The sequence below is a fragment of the Bos indicus x Bos taurus genome, chromosome 8 (genome assembly GCF_003369695.1).
Source record: "Bos indicus x Bos taurus breed Angus x Brahman F1 hybrid chromosome 8, Bos_hybrid_MaternalHap_v2.0, whole genome shotgun sequence".
In the NCBI taxonomy this organism is placed as follows: domain Eukaryota; kingdom Metazoa; phylum Chordata; class Mammalia; order Artiodactyla; family Bovidae; genus Bos; species Bos indicus x Bos taurus.
The window spans coordinates 100,964,492-100,987,408 of record NC_040083.1 but is presented as its reverse complement, the minus strand read 5'-3'; the positions used below and the strand labels follow the sequence as shown (position 1 = coordinate 100,987,408).

The following is a 22,917-nucleotide window of genomic DNA, read 5'->3' as shown; positions in this document are numbered from 1 at the left end:
GTGGAAAAACTATATGGCAGCTGTTTGTGCAGATATATACATGTATGCACCCAATCCAGGTGAAGGTGAACAGAGGCTGATATTCTGGTCTTCACAATGCATTCAGAATAGAACTTTCTAAAGAGCTACTCTCTATGTGCCAATATAATCTCTATTCTCAAGCTGAATGCACTCTGCTTCCTCTATCATTAGGCAGTATCTAGTCCAATGCTTTGGGCCAAATCACAGAATATGGGGCAGTTACCTGGAGGTCTCTCTATGATACGAGAGTTACAGGGCTGGGCCAAAATTACAGTCTAAAGTGCCACTGCCCCAAGAGATAGCATGGAAGTCACTGCAAGGGAGAAGCCCCGACACGAAGAAACAGGAGAGTCAAATGAGTGGGCTGTCAAGCCAGCAGGTTGAAAAGAGCTGCCAACCACCTAAACGTAGGAGGGATCTGTTGGGTGGGCAGAGGCAAGCTGAAGTTACATTTGGGTTGTATCATAAGCTGGTTTAGGGACTAATCTAACCTCTAGGGTCTATTGACCCATTATATATGTGACTCAGCACCTAGGAGGGTGTTCTGGGGGAACCTGGCCATTTCAGTCTAGGAGGATATAGTTTGCCCTGGTTGTGGTTTATAAATGGTTACCATTTTTCTCCCCATTTAGGGCTGCAAAGTTGTTGGAACAGCAGGGTCTGATGAAAAAGTTGCTTGGCTTAAAAAGCATGGATTTGATGTTGCCCTTAACTACAAAACAGTGAAGTCTTTGGAAGAAGCTCTGAAAGTAGCTGCTCCCGAGGGTTATGATTGTTATTTTGATAATGTAAGTACAAATTAGACTTACTATCTGACTTAGGAACAAAGTACTGTACCAGGAAATCTACTTCTAGAGTTTCCATCTAAAAATATGAGGAAAGCCCATATGCCCTTTAAAAAAAAAAAAACAGCTTTATTGGGACTTCCCTGGTGGCTCAATGACAAAGACTCCCTGCGCCCAGTGCCAGGGGCCTGGGTTCGATCCCTGGCCAGGGAACTGGACCCCACAAAAAAGAGTTCACATGCCACCACTAAAGATCCCATATGCCGTAACTAAGACCTAGTGCAGCCAAATATATAAATAATTAAAAAAATTTTTGAAGGCATTTAACAACAAAAAAAATTTTAAAAAGCTTTATTGAGATATAATTTACCCATTTAAAGTATAAGATTTGATCATTTCTAGTGTGTTTACAGAATTGTACACCTCTTTGCACAATTTTAGAACATTTTCATCAAGCCAAAAAGAAATGCTGTGCTCAGTATTAGTTATTCCCCCTAAAGTGCTCTTTGGTGACTGGCTTCTTACACGTAACATGTTTTCAAAACCCACCCATGTTGTAGCATGTTTATCAGTATTTCATTCCTTTTTATACATTTTTCATTGAAATGTAGTTGATTTTCAGTATTGCTTCCTTGCTTTTTATGGCCAAAAATATTCCATTGTATGGACACACCACGTTTTATCAGTCATCCATCAGTTGATCGGCAAATGAGTCATTCACATTTGGCTATTAAGTATAAGGCTATTTTGATCATTCATATGCAGTTTTTGTGTGGATATAAATGTTCATTTCTCTTGACTACAAGTAGAACTGTCAGGTCATATGGTAGCACCATGTTTAACATTTTGAGGAACTGCCATCAGTTCAGTTCAGTCGCTCAGTCATGTCCAACCCCCTTTGCTACCTGATGGACTCCAGCACACCAGGCCTCCCTGTCCATCACCAACTCCTGGAGTTTACTCAAACTCATGTCCTTTGAGTAGGTGATGCCATCCAACCATCTCATCCTCTGTTGTCCCCTTCTCCCGCCTTCAATCTTTCCCAGCATCAGGGTCTTTTCCAACGAGTCAGTTCTTTGCATCAGGTGGCCAAAGTATTGGAGTTTCAGCTTCAACATCAGTCCTTCCAATGAATATTCAGGACTGATCTCCTTTAGGATGGACTGGTTGGATCTCCTTGCAGTCCAAGTGACTCTCAAGAGTCTTCTCCAGCACCACAGTTCAAAAGCATCAATTCTTTGGCACTCAGCTTTCTTTATAGTCCAACTCTCACATCCACACATGACTACTGGAAAAACCATAGCTTTGACTAGATGGACCTTTGTTGGCAAAGTAATGTCTCTGCTTTTTAATATGCTGTCTAGGTTATCATAACTTTTCTTCCAAGGAGCATCTTTTAATTTCATGGCTGTAGTCACAATCTGCAGTGACTGAGGAACTGACATACTATTTTGCGAAATGGCTGCACTATTTTACATTCTCACCAGCAATCATGAGGGTTTCAATTTTCCCAAATCTTTACCGTGTTTATTATCTGTCATCTTGATTGTGGCTATTCTAGTGAATTTGGAGTGATAATTCGTTGAGGTTTTAATTTGCATTTCTTCAGTCACTAACGGAGAAGGCAATGGCAACCCACTCCAGTACTCTTGCCTGGAAAATCCCATGGACGGAGGAGCCTGGTAGGCTGTAGTCCATGGGGTCGCTAAGAGTTGGACACGACTGAGCGACTTCACTTTCACTTTTCACTTTGACTTTTCACTTTCATGCATTGGAGAAGGAAATGGCAACCCACTCCAGTGTTCTTGCCTGGAGAATCCCAGGGACGGCGGGGCCTGGTGGGCTGCCGTCTATGGGGTCACACAGAGTCGGACACAACTGAAGCAACTTAGCAGCAGTCAGTAATCATATTGAATTTGTCTTCATGTGCTTAGTGGCCATTTGTTTGTCTTCTTTGGAGAAATGTTTGCTTAAATCCTTCACCAACTTTCAGTTGGGTTATCTGTTGAGTTGTCAAAGATTTTTATATATTCTGAATACAAGTCCCTTATCAGATATAGTCAGTGCTCAGTATTCCTTGTTGTTATATTCTACAAAGTTGCTACAGACACTGAACCATTGATCCAACTGGAAGCATACCCATACATGCACGTATCTTACATGGATTATGATCTTAAGTCCTTCTCATAGCTTCTATTTTATTATTATTTTTTTTAATTGAGGTTAAAAAGTGTTAAGTAACTTGTCTGAGTCTCTGCCACAACTAATCCTCCCACAGCTGAGATGCCTACCCCATCCAACCAGCCCCTGAACTGGAGCTTCTTGAACCACTTGGCACTGCCCCCTACTGTCTTCATCTTCTGATAATCTCTGCATGAGTTGAAAAAAGAAAGCAGACCCTTGGCCTTTTTTGACCTTAGCTGGGAACTATGTCTGTGAATGACCAGAGAAAGCTCTGAGTATTGATTCTGGAGTTATAAATAAATTTTAGCAAGTAATCTAATTCTCAAATATGGAATATATTAGTATATTTTTAATTAAAATACCTCCTGTATATGGTTTGCAAATATTTTCTCTTATTCTGTAAGTTGCTTTTACCTTTTTTTTTTTTTTTCTTTTACTTTCTTGATGGTATCCTGAAAGCACAAAAGTATTAAATTTTGATGAAGTCCAATTCTGTTGCTTGGGCTTTTGGTGTCATGTTTAAGAAGCCTTCGCCTTATCCAAGGTCACAAAGGGTTTACTCCTATGTTTTTTTCCCTAAGAGCTTAATCGTTTTAGCTGTTACATTTAGGTCTATAACACATTTTAAGTTACTTTTTGTGTATCCTGTAAGGAAGAAGTCCGATTTCATTCTTTTCTTTGTAGATGCCTACAGTTGTTCTGCACCATTTGTTAAAAAGATGTTTTTTCTCGTGTTGAATTGTTTTGGCACTTTTCTCAGAAATCAATTGACAACAAATGTGAGGGCTCACTTTTGCACTCTCAGTTTAGTACTGTTGATCTGTTTCTGTTCTCACTCTGTCTTGAATAATATAGCTTTGTAGTACGATTAATATAGCTTTGTAGTATGTTTTTGGAGAAGGCAATGGTGCCCCACTCCAGTACTCTTGCCTGGAAAATCCCATGGACGGAGGAGCCTGGTGGGCTGCAGTCCATGGGGTCACTAAGAGTCGGACACGACTGAGCGACTTCTTTGATTTTTCACTTTCATGCATTGGAGAAGGAAGTGGCAACCCACTCCAGTGTTCTTGCCTGGAGAATCCCGGGGACGGGGGAGCCTGGTGGGCTGCTGTCTATGGGGTTGCACAGAGTCGGACACGACTGAAGTGACTTAGCAGTGGCAGCAGCAGCAGCAGTACATTTTGAGATCGGAAATTATGAGTCCTCCAACTTTGTTCTTTATATGGCTTCTGAGTTATTTTCCCGTACTTCTGGATAAGGGAAATGAGATTATTGAACTGATCAGAAAACCCCAAAATATAATAAAGCAAAATGTATAAGTTATATAAGTTATGTTCCTACAGTCAAATAAAAATGCCCAGTTTCTAAAAATGTATTTTTCTAAATTCAGTTTTTAGCCCTGCTGTACTAACTTAATCAGTGTTATTGCTGCTAAAACAAGTATCGTGAAATGATGATTGTGAGTTAATGATTCCCCTGAATTTGGTAGAGTTTATTTAAAGGTTTTGGTTTTTGTTTCCCTGTCTGCTAGGTGGGTGGAGAGTTTTCCAATGTTGCTATCACCCAGATGAAGAAATTTGGAAGAATTGCTATATGTGGGGCCATCTCTGTATACAACAGAACCAGCCCACTTCCCCCAGGTAATGAGTTCATGCACACGATCAGAGGTGTAGAAAGATGGGAGGAAGAGATGATTCACAGATATGGTACAGGCCAGTGACTACTGGAATATTTTAAAAGATTTCCTAATATTCTTGATTAAATGCTATTAACCAAAAATATGTAATTGTGTATATTTGAGCTAAGTCAGCTTATATTGGATTTTGACATAGAGAAAAAACAGATCTGAAAATATGGACGAAACAGTTATTAAGTTTTAGGTTTTTTACCTACTGTATTCTAAAAAGCTGTAAAAAGTCATGATTTCATTTAGAAATAGAACACATTGGTCTGACTGGTAAAATATTAGAGGTCTTCAGGATACTGGGGATGTGCTGGAGGTTTGGGGATGGGTACACTTGATGTGGGTACAGGGAAAACGGGCTGCCATTTCCTTCAGACTGTAGTGGGCAGAACTTCCTGGAACAGCAGAACAGCCAGGCCTCACCACACTGACAATTTCCACTAAAAGGGAAAGGAGTGTCCTTTCTCTACATTCCTAGAATGTCCTTGTTTTGCTTCTCCTCTGCCCTGCCATGCCCTCCGCTCCTGCTTCTCCACTCTTATGCTGAGACCTCCCCCTCCCACCTCCAGGCCCAGGTCTCTTATTGAAGGTGGGGAGATGAATGGGCCAAAGGACCAGAGACTCTTTCCTATTAGTGACAGAAAGTGAAAGTCACTTAGTTGCATCTGACTCTTTGTGACCCCATGGACTACAGAGTCCATGGAATTCTCCAGGCCAGAATACTGGAGTGGGTACCTGTTCCCTTCTCCAGGGGATCTTCCCAACCCAGGGATCAAATCCAGGTCTCCCGAAGTGCAGGTGGATTCTTTACCAGCTGAGCCACAAGGGAAGCATTAGTGATAGACTCAAAACAAAGGCTGATCTTCTGAACACTTCATACAGAACCCCTTTCTGCTACAAGGATTCTGTGCTGTTGAAGAGATTACAGATTTACCTGTGGTCAAAAAAAAAAAAAAAAAAAAGAGGAGGGAAAAAAACAAAAAGGAATCATCCAGATCACCATCAGGATCCTAACAACCATAAATAAATGCGTTATTTGTTCTATGATGGGCTTCACTCGTGAGGAAGAAACCTTATAGCTGTGCTAGTTAGCACCTTGGCTGCACTGAGAGAGGTGGGTGGGAGTCGAAGGGTCTGAGGAAGGATCACTTGTAGATTCCCTGTTGGGTTGTGAAAGGTCAAAGGGGACACTCCAAGGCACTGGGGAATCTTATTAGGGACTTTTTTTCCTCCATATTTTTCTAACTGATGCTAAGCTAGAATCCTGGGGAATCCTTCTCCTGCCAATTGAGCAGAGCTCCAGGGTGCATTTTCCTGACCACAGCCAAATATTTTGGATACAGTAACTTGATCTAGCCTTTTGAAATTCATCTGCTCAGACAGGTTATGAGATGTCAGCTGGTATTGTCCATTCCATCTTAAGCAGGTGACATTCTGCCTGCCGGTGATCTCTAGGAACTCTAACATGTTTCACTATTAGGGGAGCTCAGAGACAAGTAATTGTTTTCCCCGGCTTTCATGCCATATTTGTTTTCCGCTCACAATAAAGAAACGACATCCCCAGTAGCGTGGACAATCCCAGGAATAGTATTTCATCCTCTTCCAAGATGAGGAGATGAGGATTCCACTCCTTAACCCAAGAGAAATATAGCTGGGGTGAGTCTTCCAGCTGTGAGTTGTGCTCAGTCCTGTCTATTACCACAAACTTAATGACTTGAAACAACACAAATTTATTCTTACAGTTCTAGAACTCGAAATGGGTTAGCAGGGCTACTTTCCTTCCGAAGGCTCAGATTCCTTGCCTTTTTAAGTTCTCGAGGCCACGTGCATCTCTTAGCTCATGGTCCCTTCTTCCGTCTTCAAAGCCAGCAGCACTGATTCTTCAAATCTCCCTCCATCTCTATGATCTCTGCTTCCATCATCACATATTTTTTTCTCAATTCTAATTTTCCTGTATCCCTTTCTTCCTTACAAGGACTCTCATGTGAGCCCACCTATGTAATGCAGAATAATTTTGCCATCTAAAGCTTCTTAACTTGGTCCTATCTGCAGAGTCCCTTTTGCCACGTAAGGTCACATAGTTAAGGCTCTGGGATCTAGGACATGGACGTCTTGGGGCAGTTACTCTGCCTGCACAGAGTGCATATTGATTTTGGGGCAGCCCTGTGGGTCGGGAAGAGTGGAGGACACAGGAGGGAGAGCACTAGGGGAATGCTGACATGCCTTGTACCGTGCACGTTTTCATCACGGCCACCTCCCTGCATCCTGCTGCTCAAACGTGCCCTCCTCTTCACAGGCCCATCCCCGGAAATCATCATCTTTAAGGAACTCCACTTGCAAGGCTTCGTTGTCTACCGCTGGCAAGGAGAAGTCCGCCAGAAGGCTCTGAGAGACTTGCTGAAGTGGGTCTCAGAGGTGAGGGGCCCTGGAGCCACTGTGACACCAGATGCCCTTCCTGTGGGGGTTGCAGATTTCACTTCCGCTGTGAATATGGGTTCATTGCACTCTCCCCCTTTTATAACAAAACACCTTGAAGTCTTGTCTGCACTCACTGTCTGCAGTTCCTCTCCATTTAAAAAAAAAATTTTTTTTTTTGATGTGGGCTGTTAAAGTCTTTATTGAATTTGCTACAATATTGTTTTTTATTTTTTAATATACTGGTTTTTTTTTTTTTTGGCTGCGAGGCATGTGGAATCTTAACTCCCCAACCAGGGATCAAACCAGCATCATTTGCACTGGCAGGCAACGTCTCAACCACTGGTCCTCCAGGGATATCCCTCCTCATTCTTTCCTAAACATGCCTGTCGGGTTTTGCACTGTTGCCCTTCCACCAACACTGCTTTTGTCAAGGTTGCCAATGCCCCTCACATGTAAACTCCTGTGGTCAGCTCTTAGCATCACTTGGCTGTAGGGAGTGGTGACAGAGGGCATCACTCTCTCTCCTTGCTTCCCTTGGCTCTTGGTTTTCCTCACTGTATCGGTCCTTCTCAGACTCCTCTACTAGCTTCTTTTCTTCTCTCCAAATTAATAACAGAGCTTTCCAATACATGGTTCCTGGGCCTCTTTTCACCTCTGTCCATACTCTTTTCAGCCCTTAGTTATCTCATCCAGGCTCTTGGCTTTAAATATCACCAATATGCTGCTCGCTCCCAACTATCTGTCTCCAGTCGAGATCTCTTCTCTGATTTCTGGACCGTTCAATAGCTGCACTTGGATGTGTAGCACACTTTTTCATCTCTGTCTTAATGTATTAAAAACCAATTATGTCTTGATTTTTCCTGCCAAACTTGCTTTCTGTGTACAGACTTCACTGTCTCAGTTATGACAATCCTTTCAGTTGCTCAATTCAAAAACCTTGAAATCATCTTTGACTCCTTTCTTTCTCTCATACACATATCTAATCTGTCAGGAAATTCTGGTGTCCCAACTTTGGAAATACATTCAGAATCTGCCCAGTTGCCCCTCCTCCATTCCCACCATCCTTCTAGGCCACCATCTTGTCTAGCCCAGATATTGCGGTGGCCTCTACTCAGCTTTTCCACTTTTTTACCCTGCAGGCAATTCCCAACAGAGCAGCCAGAGTGAGCTTCATACCAAATCATTCTTATGTTCAAAACCCTACAAAACTCTTCATTTCTCTTAGAATAAACCCTGCAAGGCTGGATACTGTTTGGTCTCCATTACCTCTCTAATTTCATTTCTTTTTGTTCATCCCCACACTCCTCCACCTCTCTGTAATTGCTTACTCAATTCTGTCTCACACACACCTTCAAGTTTTTGCTGAAAACTGCCTTCTGAATGAGACAGCCTTGAAAATGACCCTATTTTCAAATTGCAATCCACCTTCACTCATTGATCTTCCTTATCTTACTTTGATCCATAGCAATTATCATCTTTGACATAATATATACTATAACTCATATATTATACTTATCGCCCATCTCCCTTTCACAAGAATGTAACCTCCATGAGGGCATCAGTGTTCACACATTCTGTTTTCTGATGTATCCCCGGCACCTAGAATATTCTGAATCAATATAGGCACTAGATGAATACTGCTGAGTGAATGAGCATTACAGGGGCATGTGTTTGGGCCACAGCTCTTCCAGGTCCGAGAATGCAGTCTTCTCATAGGCACACCTCATAGGTCCTGAGGAGGAGGCCAGCCCCGTTGTCCTATGCTGTGATCATTTACCCACCTAACACCACGTGGAGCTTTAGTCAACAGAAATCTGAATCCCAAGGTGCATTATTTTCATTTCCAAGGAGAAAAGTGGTCCCACACTTTCTAACTTCTGGCTTTATGATTGTCTCCAAATTAAAGACATAGACTGCTCGTCTGGCAGCCCCTGGAGCTTGGCATCTCTCCCAGTCTAACACTCTTGGAGTGCTGGGCTGGGCTCTTTCCAGGGATCTGGGAAGAGCAGGATGCTTTTAGAGTTCCCAGTGTGTAGCCTCTTTGTCTCTGTTGGTGAAATCAAATATGATCACAGCTGACAACAGACACCACTGTGCCGGTGTCCCTAATGCTTTCTTCTAACGGAGTGAACCTACTAGTTCACTAATTTTGTTCTAACTAACAAGCGAATTGTCTTTCTCTCTCATCTACTTGTTTTTTCTTCTCCCTCCCCCCTTTTGTGTTACAGTAATAATACAGAATAGTAAACCATTCTTTACCTTAGAATAAAGAAAAATTCCAAAGAGAGTACAGAGACTTTCCATATACCCTGTATTCTATATCCTAATTTCCCATATCATTAACATTTTATATTGGCATTCATCCTCTACTTTTTTGTCTTATGGCTGCACCTCATGGCACGTGGGATCTTAGTTCCTTGACCAGAGATTATACCCGTGCCCCCTGCACTGGAAGTGTGGAGTCTTAACCACTGGACCACTAAGGAAGTCCCTCATCCTCGACTTGTAACCTCTAAAGTTTTGATTATAGCTTTTGACCCTTTCCAGGTTCTTTGGTTCTCAAGTACAGGAATGAGCTAGGGCTTTCTAGTTAGGGATTCAAATCCCAGCTTGCTTACATAGTAGTTGAGGGACCTCGAGCAAATAAGTAAGTTCTTCCATAAATCCATAAAGGATGCTAAACCATCACTGGGATACATTAGGGGAAAATGTAATCAGGTAACTTCAGTTCAGTTCAGTTCAGTTGCTCAGTCGTGTCCGACTCTTTGCGACCCCATGATTCGCAGCACGCCAGGCCTCCCTGTCCATCACCAACTCCCGGAGTTCACTCAGACTCACGTCCATTGAGTCAGTGATGCCATCCAGCCATCTCATCCTCTGTTGTCCCCTTCTCCTCCTGCCCCCAATCCCTCCCAGAATCAGACTCTTTTCCAATGAGTCAACTCTTCGCATGAGGTGGCCAAAATACTGGAGTTTCAGCTTTAGCATCATTCCTTCCAAAGAAATCCTAGGGCTGATCTCCTTCAGAATGGACTGGTTGGATCTCCTTGCAGTCCAAGGGACTCTCAAAAGTCGAGGTCTCCATATAAGACATTTTAAATGTGAAAATGTGAGTTAGGTCCATTTAGGAGACTGTGACTTATAGGAGAAATAAAAATCCTTCTTCACTAAATGAACTCTTCACTCCTACACTGCTAAATGAATGTTGAACACATACTGAACAAATCTTGGCTTGAAGGAAAGACAGCTTATTAGACTGTCATGGTATTTACATTTCCTGAACAGGTTCTGTGTCTTCAGGGGTCAAATAGAGGTAACAGCACTGGGTACTGGAGTGATGAACAGAGATGATACCCTGGAAGGGTGTGCCCTACTCCTTCCTGCTTCCACCTCTTCTGAGATCATCATTAGAGTTTTCTGTTCAATTTACGTAGAAATTGGTTAACTGCTTCCTTCTGACTTTTTTGTTATTTACTGTGACCTAATGCCTTTTATAAGCTATTATGCATAATCTGTTATATACACTATGTATGTGGATCATGCCCCCAAATGACTATAAATTCAAAGAGGACAGGCTCTCCTCTTCCTAGTTCAAGTTTCCTATGATGTACTAATTAATTTGGTGCTATAAGGAGAAGAGTGTATCATTTAGAATATGAAACTAATCTATTATATTTGTTATTGTTTTGATACAGGGTAAAATCCAGTACCATGAACATGTCACTGAAGGATTTGAAAACATGCCAGCTGCATTTATAGGATTGCTAAAAGGAGAGAATCTGGGAAAGGCAATAGTGAAAGCATGAACAAAAATGACACATGGAATCCAGAAATCACCTAGATGATTAGTTTCTTTTAATCATTTAGTAAAACATATACTAACTTCATAATGCATGAACAAAAGTGACTAGTGGAATCTAGAAATCATTTGGATGATTAGCTTCTTTTTAATCATTTAGTAAAATCTGTGCTGTTTTCATAATCTAAAAAACAGTAATTGTAATGTGATTGATCTACCTAATAAAATACATTGAAGTGAAGTCGCTCAGTCGTGTCCGACTCTTTGCGACCCTGTGGACTGTAGCCTACCAGACTCCTCTGTCCATGGGATTCTCCAGGCAAGAATACTGGAGTGGGTTGCCATTTCCTTCTTCAGGGGATCTTCCAGACCCAGGGATCAAACTCGGGTCACCCGCATTGGAGGCAGATGCTTTAACCTCTGAGCCACCAGAGAAGCGAAAATACATTGAAGTGGTATATGATTAGCAAGAGAATGAAATTTTCATACTGAACAATGGCCAGTTGAACTTAACTGCCTGCTGTAGTTCCTTCTGGAGTATTATAGAAAATAATGGCTCTGGAGTCCAAAAGTTTCCTGCCTTTGTAACCATAAACTTCTGATTTTTCATCTGTGAAGTGCAGACAAAAATGTCTGCTTCACATACATATCATATATTTATTTAGACCACCTGCATAATGTGTGGCATATATTAGGCATATATTAGGTACTCAATAAGTACCTCCCTGCAGAAATGTAATGAATTTGAAGTCAAGATTACCACTGCTATGGCTGATGGTTACACAAGGAGAAATAATCATTGCTGATGTACAAGGGTCTCAGGGCAGCCTCCACTGGTCCTCCACAGGTGGGTCTAACACGACAGACCAAGAAAGGAATTTATCACTCACAGCAGCTACAAAAACATTAACACATAGGAATCTTTATAAGCCTACGAAAATGTGAGATTATTCTGAGTAAAGTTTTAAAACATCACTGAGGAACACAAAAGACTGAACATGGCAAGGTTACCTAGTTCTTGGACTCGACAGTTTAGTCATCAGGAAAATGTCAATTCTGTTAACTGATTCTGCCACCAAATAGAGGAGGGATTAAATTGTAGTACAACAAAAAAACGAGAGAAAAAAGTGTGTGTGTGTGTGTGCATGTATAAAACCTCCGGTGAGAGGTAATAAATACGATTATATGGTTCATCCCCAGGGAAGACAAGTGAGGTGTGCCTAAAGGATGGGGATAAGAGAAAAACTATAATATATGCCCTTTGGAACTTTTTGAATTCTGAATCTACTGAAATTATTTATTCAATATTTACAAATACAATTTAAAAAGTTCTGCCTTTTTGTGTCCTCTTTCCACATGGGAGAAATTAAACATATATACGAGAGGTGTCACCCCTAAGACTGGGTGCCCCCTCATGTTTTTACCTCTCAAACTTGTCTATACAGAGCCTCCAGCAAATGTGCCCCCTCCAGGTGAAGGTCCCTGAGCCCACCCTGTGTCACGTGGAGGGTTTTACTTTAGGGCTTCGATCCCAGTAGTTTGTGACTCGGTATCTGACTCTCCCAACTTGGGGCAGCAGTTTACCCCATGACCTCAGGTCTCTGCTGCATCTCAAAGGGTTGTTTTTTTATGCTCAATGTTTTCATTGTTAGGACAGACTGATGATACTAGATCAGAAACCTGATGTCGAGTATATGTGTGTATGTGTATACACACACATTTCCCTAAAATTTAAAATATCCTGGGCTTCCCTGGTGGCTCAGATGGTTAAGAATCTGCCTGCAGTACAGGAGACCTAGGTTCAATCCCTGGGTTGGGAAGATCCCCTGGAGAAGGGAATGGCAACCTACTCCAGTATTCTTGTATGGGAAATCCCACAGAGGAGCTTGGTGGGTGACAGTACATGGGGTCGCAAAGAATTGGACACAACTGAGTGACTAACACTTTTACTTTCAGGCAGCTCTTATGCATTCCTTACAGTGCTCTGGGGACACCTTGGCACCAAACTGGGACCCATGGTTCTAAGCTCTTTTCAGGCCAGTGTTTGAAAACTTTGTATAATGTTCCAGGTCTTGCTTTCCTTACCTCTGAGACCTTGGAGGCTGTATGTTCCAGATGGCATAACGAGCAAATGTTGGAAAGAAACTGTTGAGGCCTGACTGGAAAATAAACTTTTACTGAGTTACAGCACTCTGATTCGTTGGGCTGTGTGGTGAGCACTGTGTTCTCCAACTCTGTACTATTCAGTATGGTAGCCGCTGAAAGCCACTGTGTACTGGAAACATGCACAGTGCCATATTTCAAGGTTTAAAAAACTGAGGCAGAGTGAGTATTTTTCCATTTAACACAACTTTATTGTTTTGGTAGAACTACAATTCACTTCGACTGTTGCACAGCATAGGATGTTGCTGTTGTACTGTAATGTTTGTACAGGAACGTGCATAATTTCTAGTTATCACAGATAAACACTCCACCAATCTAGTTATCAACAGACTTGACTCAGTTCAGACGATTTTTTTCTATGCACTGAAGTAACATCACAGAAGTGTTTACTTGGATATTTTATGTAGATAGTACAAGTGAGAGCACACCTATACACACAGCACAAGTTACAGCGACACCTATATGTAAACCATAGTCATATGTTGAGATACTACTATTTTCGTTGCAATATAATAAAATTACTTCCTAGATTAAAAAACATGGAAAAATATTTAATTTTAATGAAGGCATATTACTGAGGCAGAATTCAGTGCAATACAGAAGCTAGTACCACAACTAGTACAGCAAAGAAAACCAGAGTGCAAGAAGCTACAGCACACATTCCATGATGAGTAGCAACTGCAACTCACTGCAGGCACGGCAAAATGAGAAGGCTGTTGTACACAAGTGTTCAATACAGTAGACACTACATAAGACAGCAGCTAATAGTTATGCCATTTTTTAGCAACGCTCTAGTAATAAGTATTTTCCTAATAGTAAAAGAAGAATCCATGAAGTCTTATGAAACAAGAATTACATTTCCATCAAAACAATAAAACAATTTTTAACAGGATTTTGAGTTTATACTTGGCCAACTATAAGATGATTTGAATACTTGTGCACATGCGTGTACACACACACAAATCTCAGATGGAGAGAAGATAGAAGGAATTACCATTTTAGTTATGGTAATCTAACTAGAAAATTATGAGGAAGACTTAAAAGGACACGTACAAATTGAAATTTTTAACTAACCCTTTAATTAAGTTTGCTCCTAGAATACAAGAAGCTTCTCATAATATCAAAGATCATTTGGCTCAAAATTAGAAAAATTCAAGTACTTAGCTTTAGATGTGTAATGTAAGACACTGCCAAATGAAAACGTTGAGTACATTCTGTCTCAACATCCAAATTTACAAAGAAATGTCAATTTATTGCCTAAAAACTCAAACTCATGACATGTTTTTTGACATTTTAAACCTGACAAAGAAGAATTTCAGCAAGAGACAGAAAAATTAGTTTCTTTCATAAAGATAAGACTGAAATTATGTTAGGTCCAAAGATATTGGAACTCTAAAACAAGAGAATGGTATTTCCGCTCACTGCTTTGTTTCACTATATGATAGCTACTGCAAGTATCTGTTCAGTTTTCCAAAGCAGACTTCAGGAGTCATGAATAGATGTTAAAATTCTTCAGTACATATGTGAAATGATGTAATCACTGCTAGTTTATGAAAATGTTGAAAATAATGTTTTAATGATCTTGTGTTCTTTACCCATGTTCCTTGGTTGAGTTATAAAAGAATTTTACAAAAATTTCCTCTTCTGGGAATTTCAATTTAAGATCTTTCTTGAATGAAAAGGAATGCTTGCAAAATATTCAATAATCAAAGACAAAAAGTGGCAGGATCACATTGAATATGCTGCTGCTGCTGCTAAGTCACTTCAGTCGTGTCCGACTCTGTGTGACCCCATAGACGGCAGCTACCAGGCTCCCCCATCCCTGGGATTCTCCAGGCAAGAACGCTGGAGTGGGTTGCCATTTCCTTCTCCAATGCATGACAGTGAAAAGTGAAAGTGAAGTTGCTCAGTCGTATCCGACTCCCAGCGACCCCATGGACTGCAGCCTACCAGGCTCCTCCATCCATGGGATTTTCCAGGCAAGAGTACTGGAGTGGGATGCCACTGCCTTCTCCGGCTTGGATGAGAAAAATTAGTTAAAATTGAAACACTTCATAATATAAACAAAAAATAATGACTTTACACACTTTTCTAATATGAGTCAACCTGCAGAGTTTCAAAGTAATCAACAGCATTGTATAATTTGGCTGCAAAACATTTAAGAAAAATGTGAAAAATGGTTGATACTGATAAATTTAATTTTGTTTCCAGTTATGTAATACTTAATTGAATGTGATGTTAATAACAGAATTGACAGAAGAGTTGATTTAAACAGATACTGCTTTGAAACTGATACCCTTTTATTCAAAACCACATCAATTCTTCTAATAAAATATGACGAATCTTGTCAATGTGGATGCAAATATCAAAGGAAAATAATTTTCTAACACTTAAAAACTTTAGCTATATCTAGACTAATAACACAGAACATTTGGAAGAACTATGTGCATCTACTTTTCAACTCTAAGTTTTATCAATATGGACAGAGTATGAATTAAGATATGCTGCAACTGTAACAAATGGGTTTTGGACACAGCACAAAAAATGATATAGAATAGCTCACGAATAATTTTTTATACTGATTATATGTTAATTTTAAGATTATGGACATACTGGGTGAAACAAAATATATTACTCACCTATCTTCTCTTACCTTTTTAAAGTGGCTACTACAAAATCTGAAATGTGCAGTTAGGGCAAATTTTGGACAAAAGTTACAAAGAGATCAAAAGAGCCATCTGCCACTTCTGAAGAGCCCAGAGCAAAAGCAGCATGCTGTGCATGCCCTCTGCACATAACACTGCCTAAGGGGTTGGGAAACCACATAACCCACCCCTCTGGCCTGCCCCCTGGACACCCCTACCCTCACTCCATACAAGGAAGAAGCTAGCCTGACCCCTGGACACCCCTACCCTCACTCCATATAAGGAAGAAGCTCACCTCTCCAGGGGCGCAAGCAAGCAAGGGAACCTGTTGTTTGTTCTCGAACCTCCCTGCAACAACAGGGGCCCCAAGAAAGCCTTGCCTGAAAAAAATCTGATATTATGATGTGGCTCACATTCTATTAGTGGACAGTGTGCTGCACTAACTGAAACACCTTCCCTGTGGCTTTTTAGGGCCCTGTTCTTAAATGTGAATAGTCAAAAGATAACCAGAGATTTGAGGAAAGCCTCCAAGGTGAAAGAGAAAAACAGATAAAAATAACTCAGAGGAAAGATAATACATGGAGCCGAGTAACACTAAAAGATACCATATTAGCATCCTCAGAGAAACGAGTATTTCACCTATGAAATAGAGTATGATTAAAAAATAAAAAAGCAGAGTCAAAAATGTACTTGGAAACATAAAAATAACAACAGAAACAAAACACTCAAAACATTTAGTAGTAGAGTTGGAAGATAAAAGTTGACAACTTTCAGAGAGCAGGATAAAAATTGAAGACATGGAGGGAGTGATGTCAGGGAAGATGGAGCAGTCAGAAGCGCCAGGAATCCATCTCTATCTAGACAACAACTGTACTGACAGAAGTACATAAAGTGAGCTAGTTTGGAATGCAGGACTCTGTTTTAAGGATTTCAATGTCCAGAGGAAACCTTAACTGGTAAACCGAAACTAAGAGCGGAGGAGTCCAGCCTTTCAGTAGCAGCTACCACCCCACGATCAGCCAGCCCAAACACTGGACTTGCTGGAACCAAGATGGGCAATAAAGACCTTTTTCTCCAAATACGAGTCTGAGGTCCTGACTGTGGATGATCGCTTCTGATCATAAAGAAAGAAAAGATACATAGGTGAATGGCCATTCTTCCACCCCCACCCCACTGCCACTGGCTTAAGATGATTCCCAGGGGATTTAAATGGACAACAGAACACCTGGTTTTTGGACTGATGCTGAAGCTCCAATACTACGGCCACCTAATGTGAAGAGCTGACCCACTGGAAGAGACCCTGATGCTGGGCAAAAAGAGAATGGGGCAGCAGAGGATGACAGTTGGATGGCATCACTGACACAATGGGCATGAATCTGGGCAAACTCAGGGAGGAGAGAGGAGCCTGGTGTGCTGCAGTTCATGGGGTCGCAAAGAATCGGACATGACTTAGCGACTGAGTAACAACAAAAAGGAAAAAAAAAAAAGCCTGTATGTGAGAATTTAGAAAGCCATTGCCTCTGCCCAGGAAAAGATGGGCTCAGAAAAGACCTGAGAGAAGTTGAGGCTTTCACCACAGACTGATCCCTAGCACGGAAATACCCTAAAACAATTTAAAAAATTCTGAGGAAGGGGAGAACTTGATTTCCAGAGCTACCTACACTTTAGTACTCGCGCCACTTATCCATGGTTTTGCTTTGTGCAGTTTAATAGCTGTCAACTACAGCCCAAAAATTAAATGTATAATTCCAGAAATAAGCAATTCATAAGTTTTAAAATTGCATGCCATTCTCAATAGCGTGATGAAATCTCACATCATCCTGCTGTGTCCTGCCGGGGACCCAACCATCAATACCTTCTACTCCTGACATCCACTCCTGAACTATGACAACATTGTCATAGTTCAATGATCCAAGAACATCCAAGGCAGATGACCCTTCTGACAGCATCCAAAGGTTAATAGCAGCCTAAATGCTTTGTCACGTTGCCTATGTCCTTCATTATACTACATCACATAGGAAGCATTTTATCATTTTTGTTAGAGGAACCACTAATCAAAACTACCCACCCTGGCCAGGTACCATAGTAACCATTTGGATGAGTTGTTTTACAACAGGAGGTCCTGGTAAAGACCAAGATACTAACAAGCTACCACCAAGCAGAAAAATTCAGTAAAAGTCAAAAGGAGACAGGAGACACCAGTCCAAATGTCCTCCCAACCTCCCAGAATCCTTCGTGCTGGAATTCATTTTGGCTGAGTGATGCGCACACCCCCAGGAAGAACCTTGAGTCAGAATGATTGGCCAGAGACAACCCGGAAACTAATCTCATCACCACAAAACCCAAGCCTGTGAGCCACACGATCAGAACATCATCATCATGATAAAAAGAATGAGTACAGTATTACAAGACATTTTGTGAGAGAAGCCACATTCACAAAATTTTTATTACAGTGTAATAACCACTTTTATTATTTTGTTGTACCTAAACTTTATCATAGATGTGTATGTATAGGAAAAACAAATAGACTGATGCCCAAGATCCTTTGGTCTTACCTGTAACCAATTTCTTTTGAATTCCAAATACCACTGCCAATTGTATCTAGAAGCCTATGGATGTTATCTATTGGGTTAGGCTATAACATAGCCTATAATGAGTGTTCTTGGATCTGTTTTACCAGCCACAGCCATACTAGTTCAACCTTGTTCTTTTTGCAAAATACGTACCTTTTAGAAACTAACACAACAGTGTAAAGCAACTATACTCCAACAAAAACTAATTTTAAAAAAGGGACTTCCCTAGTGCTCCAGTGGTGAAGACTTCATGCTCCCAATACAGGGGGCCTGGATTTGATCCTTGGTCAGGGAACTAAGATTCCACATATCATAACAAAGAGCCCATGTGCTACAACTAAGACCAAGCACAACCTAAATAAAGTTTAAAAAATTAATTAAAACTATGTACCATTTTATTCTTTAAATGCTGCTTTTTATGTGGGTGCAAGCTTGCTCTAAGTAAGACATAGCTATAGACTCTAATATGATTCAAGAAAAGGCAAAGTCATTATGTGACAACTTAGAGCAAAGCAAGGTAAAGGATCTAAAGGTTGACAGTTTAAAGCCAGCAAAGCATGGTTTGAGAATTTTAGAAAGTGGTTTGGCCTAAAAAAAACATCAAGATAACAGGAGAAACAGCTTCTGCCAACCAAGAGGCAGCAGATCTTTCCAGATGCCACTAAGAAAAATCACCGAGAAAGTGTGTCTGCCTAAACAGGCTTTTTAATGTAGGAGTAAGTGCCCTATTCTGGAAAAAAAACAAAAAAGCCACAAAGGACACTTTGGTAAGGAAAAAAAGCAAGCCCCAGGATTTAAGGCAGGAATAGAAAGCTAACTCTCCTATCTATGTAAATGCAGTCAAGCTTATAATCAGTCTGCCCTTAACTATGAAGCTGCTAGCACTAAGTCTTGAAGGAAAAAGACACCAGCCATGACAAGAATGCTTTTTCTGGACTGGTTACACTGGTGCTTTATTCCTGAAGTCAGGAAGAACTCTGTCAATAAAGGATTGCAATTTAAAATTCTTTTTAATACTGGACAATGTCTCTGGCCACCCAGATCCCCATGAGTTCAACAACGTAGGTGTCAAAGTGGTCTACCTGCCCTCAAAACAACATCTCTAATTCAGCCCTTCGAGCAGGGTGTCATATGGACCTTTAAGGCTCATTCCACATGGTACTCTATGGAAAGGATTGTTGGCAATATGGAAGAGAACCTAGACAGAGAGGACACCATGACAGTCTGGAAGGATTACACCACTGAAGATGCCATCATTGTTAAAGATAAAGCATCATTGTTAAAGATAAAGGTATGAAAGCCATCAAGCCAAAAACAATAAATTCCTGCTGGAGCAAACTGCTGTCCAGATGTACATGATCTCATAGAATTTACGACAGAGCCAACCAAGGAAATGATGAAAGAGACTGGGGGTATGGCAAAAAGGTGAGGGGTGATAGGTTTCAAGATAAAATCTTGGGGAAATTTAAGAGCTAATAGACACCACACCAGAGGAATTAACAGAAAATGACTTGATGGGAGATGGGTGTTTCTGATGGATCCAGGTACCTTCTGGAAAGGATTCACTATTCTAGATGCCACTAAGAATATTTGTTATGCATGAAAATGAAATTGTTAGTCATTCAGTTGTGTTCGACTCTTTGTGATTCCCATGGACTGTAGCCCACCTTCCAGGATCCTCCGTCCATGGAATTTTCCAGGTAAGAATACTGGAGTGCGTTGCCGTTCCCTTCTTCTGGAGATCTTTCTGACCCAGGGATCAAACCCAGGTCTCCTGCACTGGAGGCAGATTCTTTACCATCTGAGCCAGCAGGGAACCCTCATGTGATGCATGGGACGAGGCCAAAATACCAACACGAACAACAGGTGGAAGAAGTTGATTTCAACCCTCATGGGTGACTATGAGGGGCTCAAGACTTCAGTGGAGGAACTGCAGATGTGGTGGAAACAGAAGAGAACTAGAAGTAGAGATGGATCCTCAAAATGTGGCTGTATTGCTGCAATTTTAAAACTTTAATGGATGAAGAGTTGCTTCTTCTGGATGAGTAAAGAAAATGGTTTCTTGAGATGGAATCTACTCCTGGTGAAGACAGTTGAAAGGACAACAAAGAACTTAGAATATCATCTATATATAAAGTTACTTGATAAAGCAGCAGCAAGGTTTGAAAGAATTGACTCCAATTTTGAAAGCTCTGCTGCTGCTAAGTCATTTCAGTCGTGTCTGACTCTCTGTGACCCCATAGATGGCAGCCCACCAGGCTCCCCCGTCCCTGGGATTCTCCAGGCAAGAACACTGGAGTGGGTTGCCATTTCCTTCTCCAGTGCATGAAAGTGAAAAGTGAAAGGGAAGTCGCTCAGTGGCGTCTGACTCTTAGCGACCCCATGGACTGTAGCCCACCAGGCTCCTCCATCCATGGGACTTTCCAGGCAAGAGTACTGGAGTGGGGTGCCATTGAAAGCTCTAGTGTGGTGTAAAATGTTATCAAACAGCACTGAGACTGAGTGCTACCAAGAAACTGTTCATGAAAAGGAAAGTCAAGTGATGCAGCAAACTTCAGTGCTGTCTTATTTTAAGAAATTGCCACAGCCATCCCAACCCAACAACCACTACCCTGATCAGTCAGCACCTAAAAACAAAGCAAGACCCTCCACCAGCAAAAAGATTATGATTTGCTAAAGGCTCAGATGTATATTTTTTAGCAACAAAGTGTTTTTTAAACTGAGCATGCACAATTGTTTTTTTAGACATAATGGTATCACATAATTGTTAATAATAGGCTACAGTAGAGTGTAAACATAACTTTTATATGCACTGGCAAACTAAAAATTCCTGTGAACCAATTTAGGCAATATTTGCTTTATTATAGCAGTCTGGAAGTGAACCCACAATTATCTCCAAGGTATGCTTGTAAACACAAAAATACAAAAATCTAGACAAATTATAATCAAATTGTCAAAACCCAAAGACAAAGAATCCTGAAAGAAGCAAGAAGAAAAACTTATTTTATAAAAAGGAACCTCAATGAAACTATCTGATTTCTTCTCAGAGACCTTGGAGACCAGAAGTGGGTGGGTTGATTTAGTTAAAGTGCATAAAGAAAAAAAAAAAAACAAAACCCACAGTTCGTTGAGGATTTTGTATCTAGCAAATCTATCAAAAAATGAGAGAAAATTTACTCAACTAGGGAATAGAAGGAGATTATCTCAACATAATAAATTTCATTAAGGAAAAGAACACAACTAGCATCATACTCAATGGTAAAAAATAGAAACCTGTTCCTCTAACATTAGTAATAAGACAAGGATACCTCCTTTAGCCACTTCTACTCAACACAGTACTTGGGTCCTAGCCACAGCAATCAAGCAAAATAAAGAAATAAAAACCATCCAACTTAGGAAGAAAGAAATAATATCTCTTTTCACAGATGACATGATCCCATATGTGGAAAACTCTAAACATCACATAGACACACCAACACACACACACAAAATTGTTAGAACTAATAAGCAAATACAGCAAAAGTGATAGAATATAAAAACAAAATTAAAAAATAAGCTGCATTTCTATACAGTAACTGAAAAATCCAGAAAGGAAATTAAGAAAGCAATTCCATTTACACTATCATTAAAAATAAAAAAATACTACGGAATGAACTTAACCAAGTAAGTAAAAGACTTGAATACTGGAAACTACAAAACACTGCTGAAAAATCAGTTGACACAAATAAATGGAAATACATCTCATATTTATGGGCCTGAAGACTTAATGTGTTAAAATATTTATACTATTCCAAGTGATTTTTTTACAGAAACAAGGGAAACCACCCACAAATTCATATGGAATCTTAACCCCCAAATAGCCAAAATAATTTTAAGAAAGAAGAAAAATGCTAGCGTTTTTTTCACATGTCCTGATTGCCAAGTGTATGACAAAGCTCCAGTAACTAAAACAGTATGGTACTGGCATAAAGACGTATAGACCAATGGAATACAGAGCCCAGAAATGCACTAGTACTTATGACCAAATGATTTTCAACAGGAGTACAAAGACTACACAACGTGGAAACAAATGGTGCTTGGAAAACCGAATACCTAAAGACAAAAGGATGAAGATGGACCCTTAGCTTATACCACACACAAACATTAACTCAAAATGGATTAAAGATCTAAACATAAGATCTGAAGCTATAAAAGTCCTAAAAGAAAATACAGGGGGAAAATTTCATGACACTGGGTCTAGCAATGATTTCTCGGATATGACACCAGAAGCACAAGCAAAATTAAAGCAAAAACAGGCAAATGGACTATATCAAACCTAAAAAACTTCAGCATAGCAAAGAAAACAATAAAAACAATGAAAAAGAGTGGAACAGGAAATGAAATTTTTCATTTAAAAAATGGGCAAATGACTTGAACAGACATTTCTCTAAAGAAGACATACAAATGTCTAACAGGCATATAAAAAGATGTTCAACATCACCAATCATCAGAGAAATGCAAATCTAAACTCCAAGATACCATCTCACAACCATTAGGATGGCCACTATCAAAAATACAGAAAATGGTAAGTGTTGCAAGGATGTGGAGAAAGAGGAACCCTTTAAGCACTGTTGGTAAGAGTCTGAAATGGGTGCAACTGCAATAG

At 40.4% G+C, this 22,917-nt stretch overlaps 1 protein-coding gene across 1 annotated transcript in view; it reads left to right on the top strand.

Moving 5' to 3' along the window:
- PTGR1 (prostaglandin reductase 1) overlaps window positions 1–11,136 on the top strand; it is a 31,669-nt gene extending 20,533 nt beyond the window's left edge. Inside the window, exons 7-10 of the mRNA XM_027550505.1 lie at window positions 654–809; window positions 4,522–4,630; window positions 6,971–7,089; window positions 10,788–11,136. Coding sequence (XP_027406306.1) covers window positions 654–809; window positions 4,522–4,630; window positions 6,971–7,089; window positions 10,788–10,898 — 495 coding nt within the window. The 3' untranslated portion in view covers window positions 10,899–11,136. The remainder of the gene's footprint in view (window positions 1–653; window positions 810–4,521; window positions 4,631–6,970; window positions 7,090–10,787) is intronic.
- The last annotated feature ends 11,781 nt before the right edge of the window (window positions 11,137–22,917 follow it).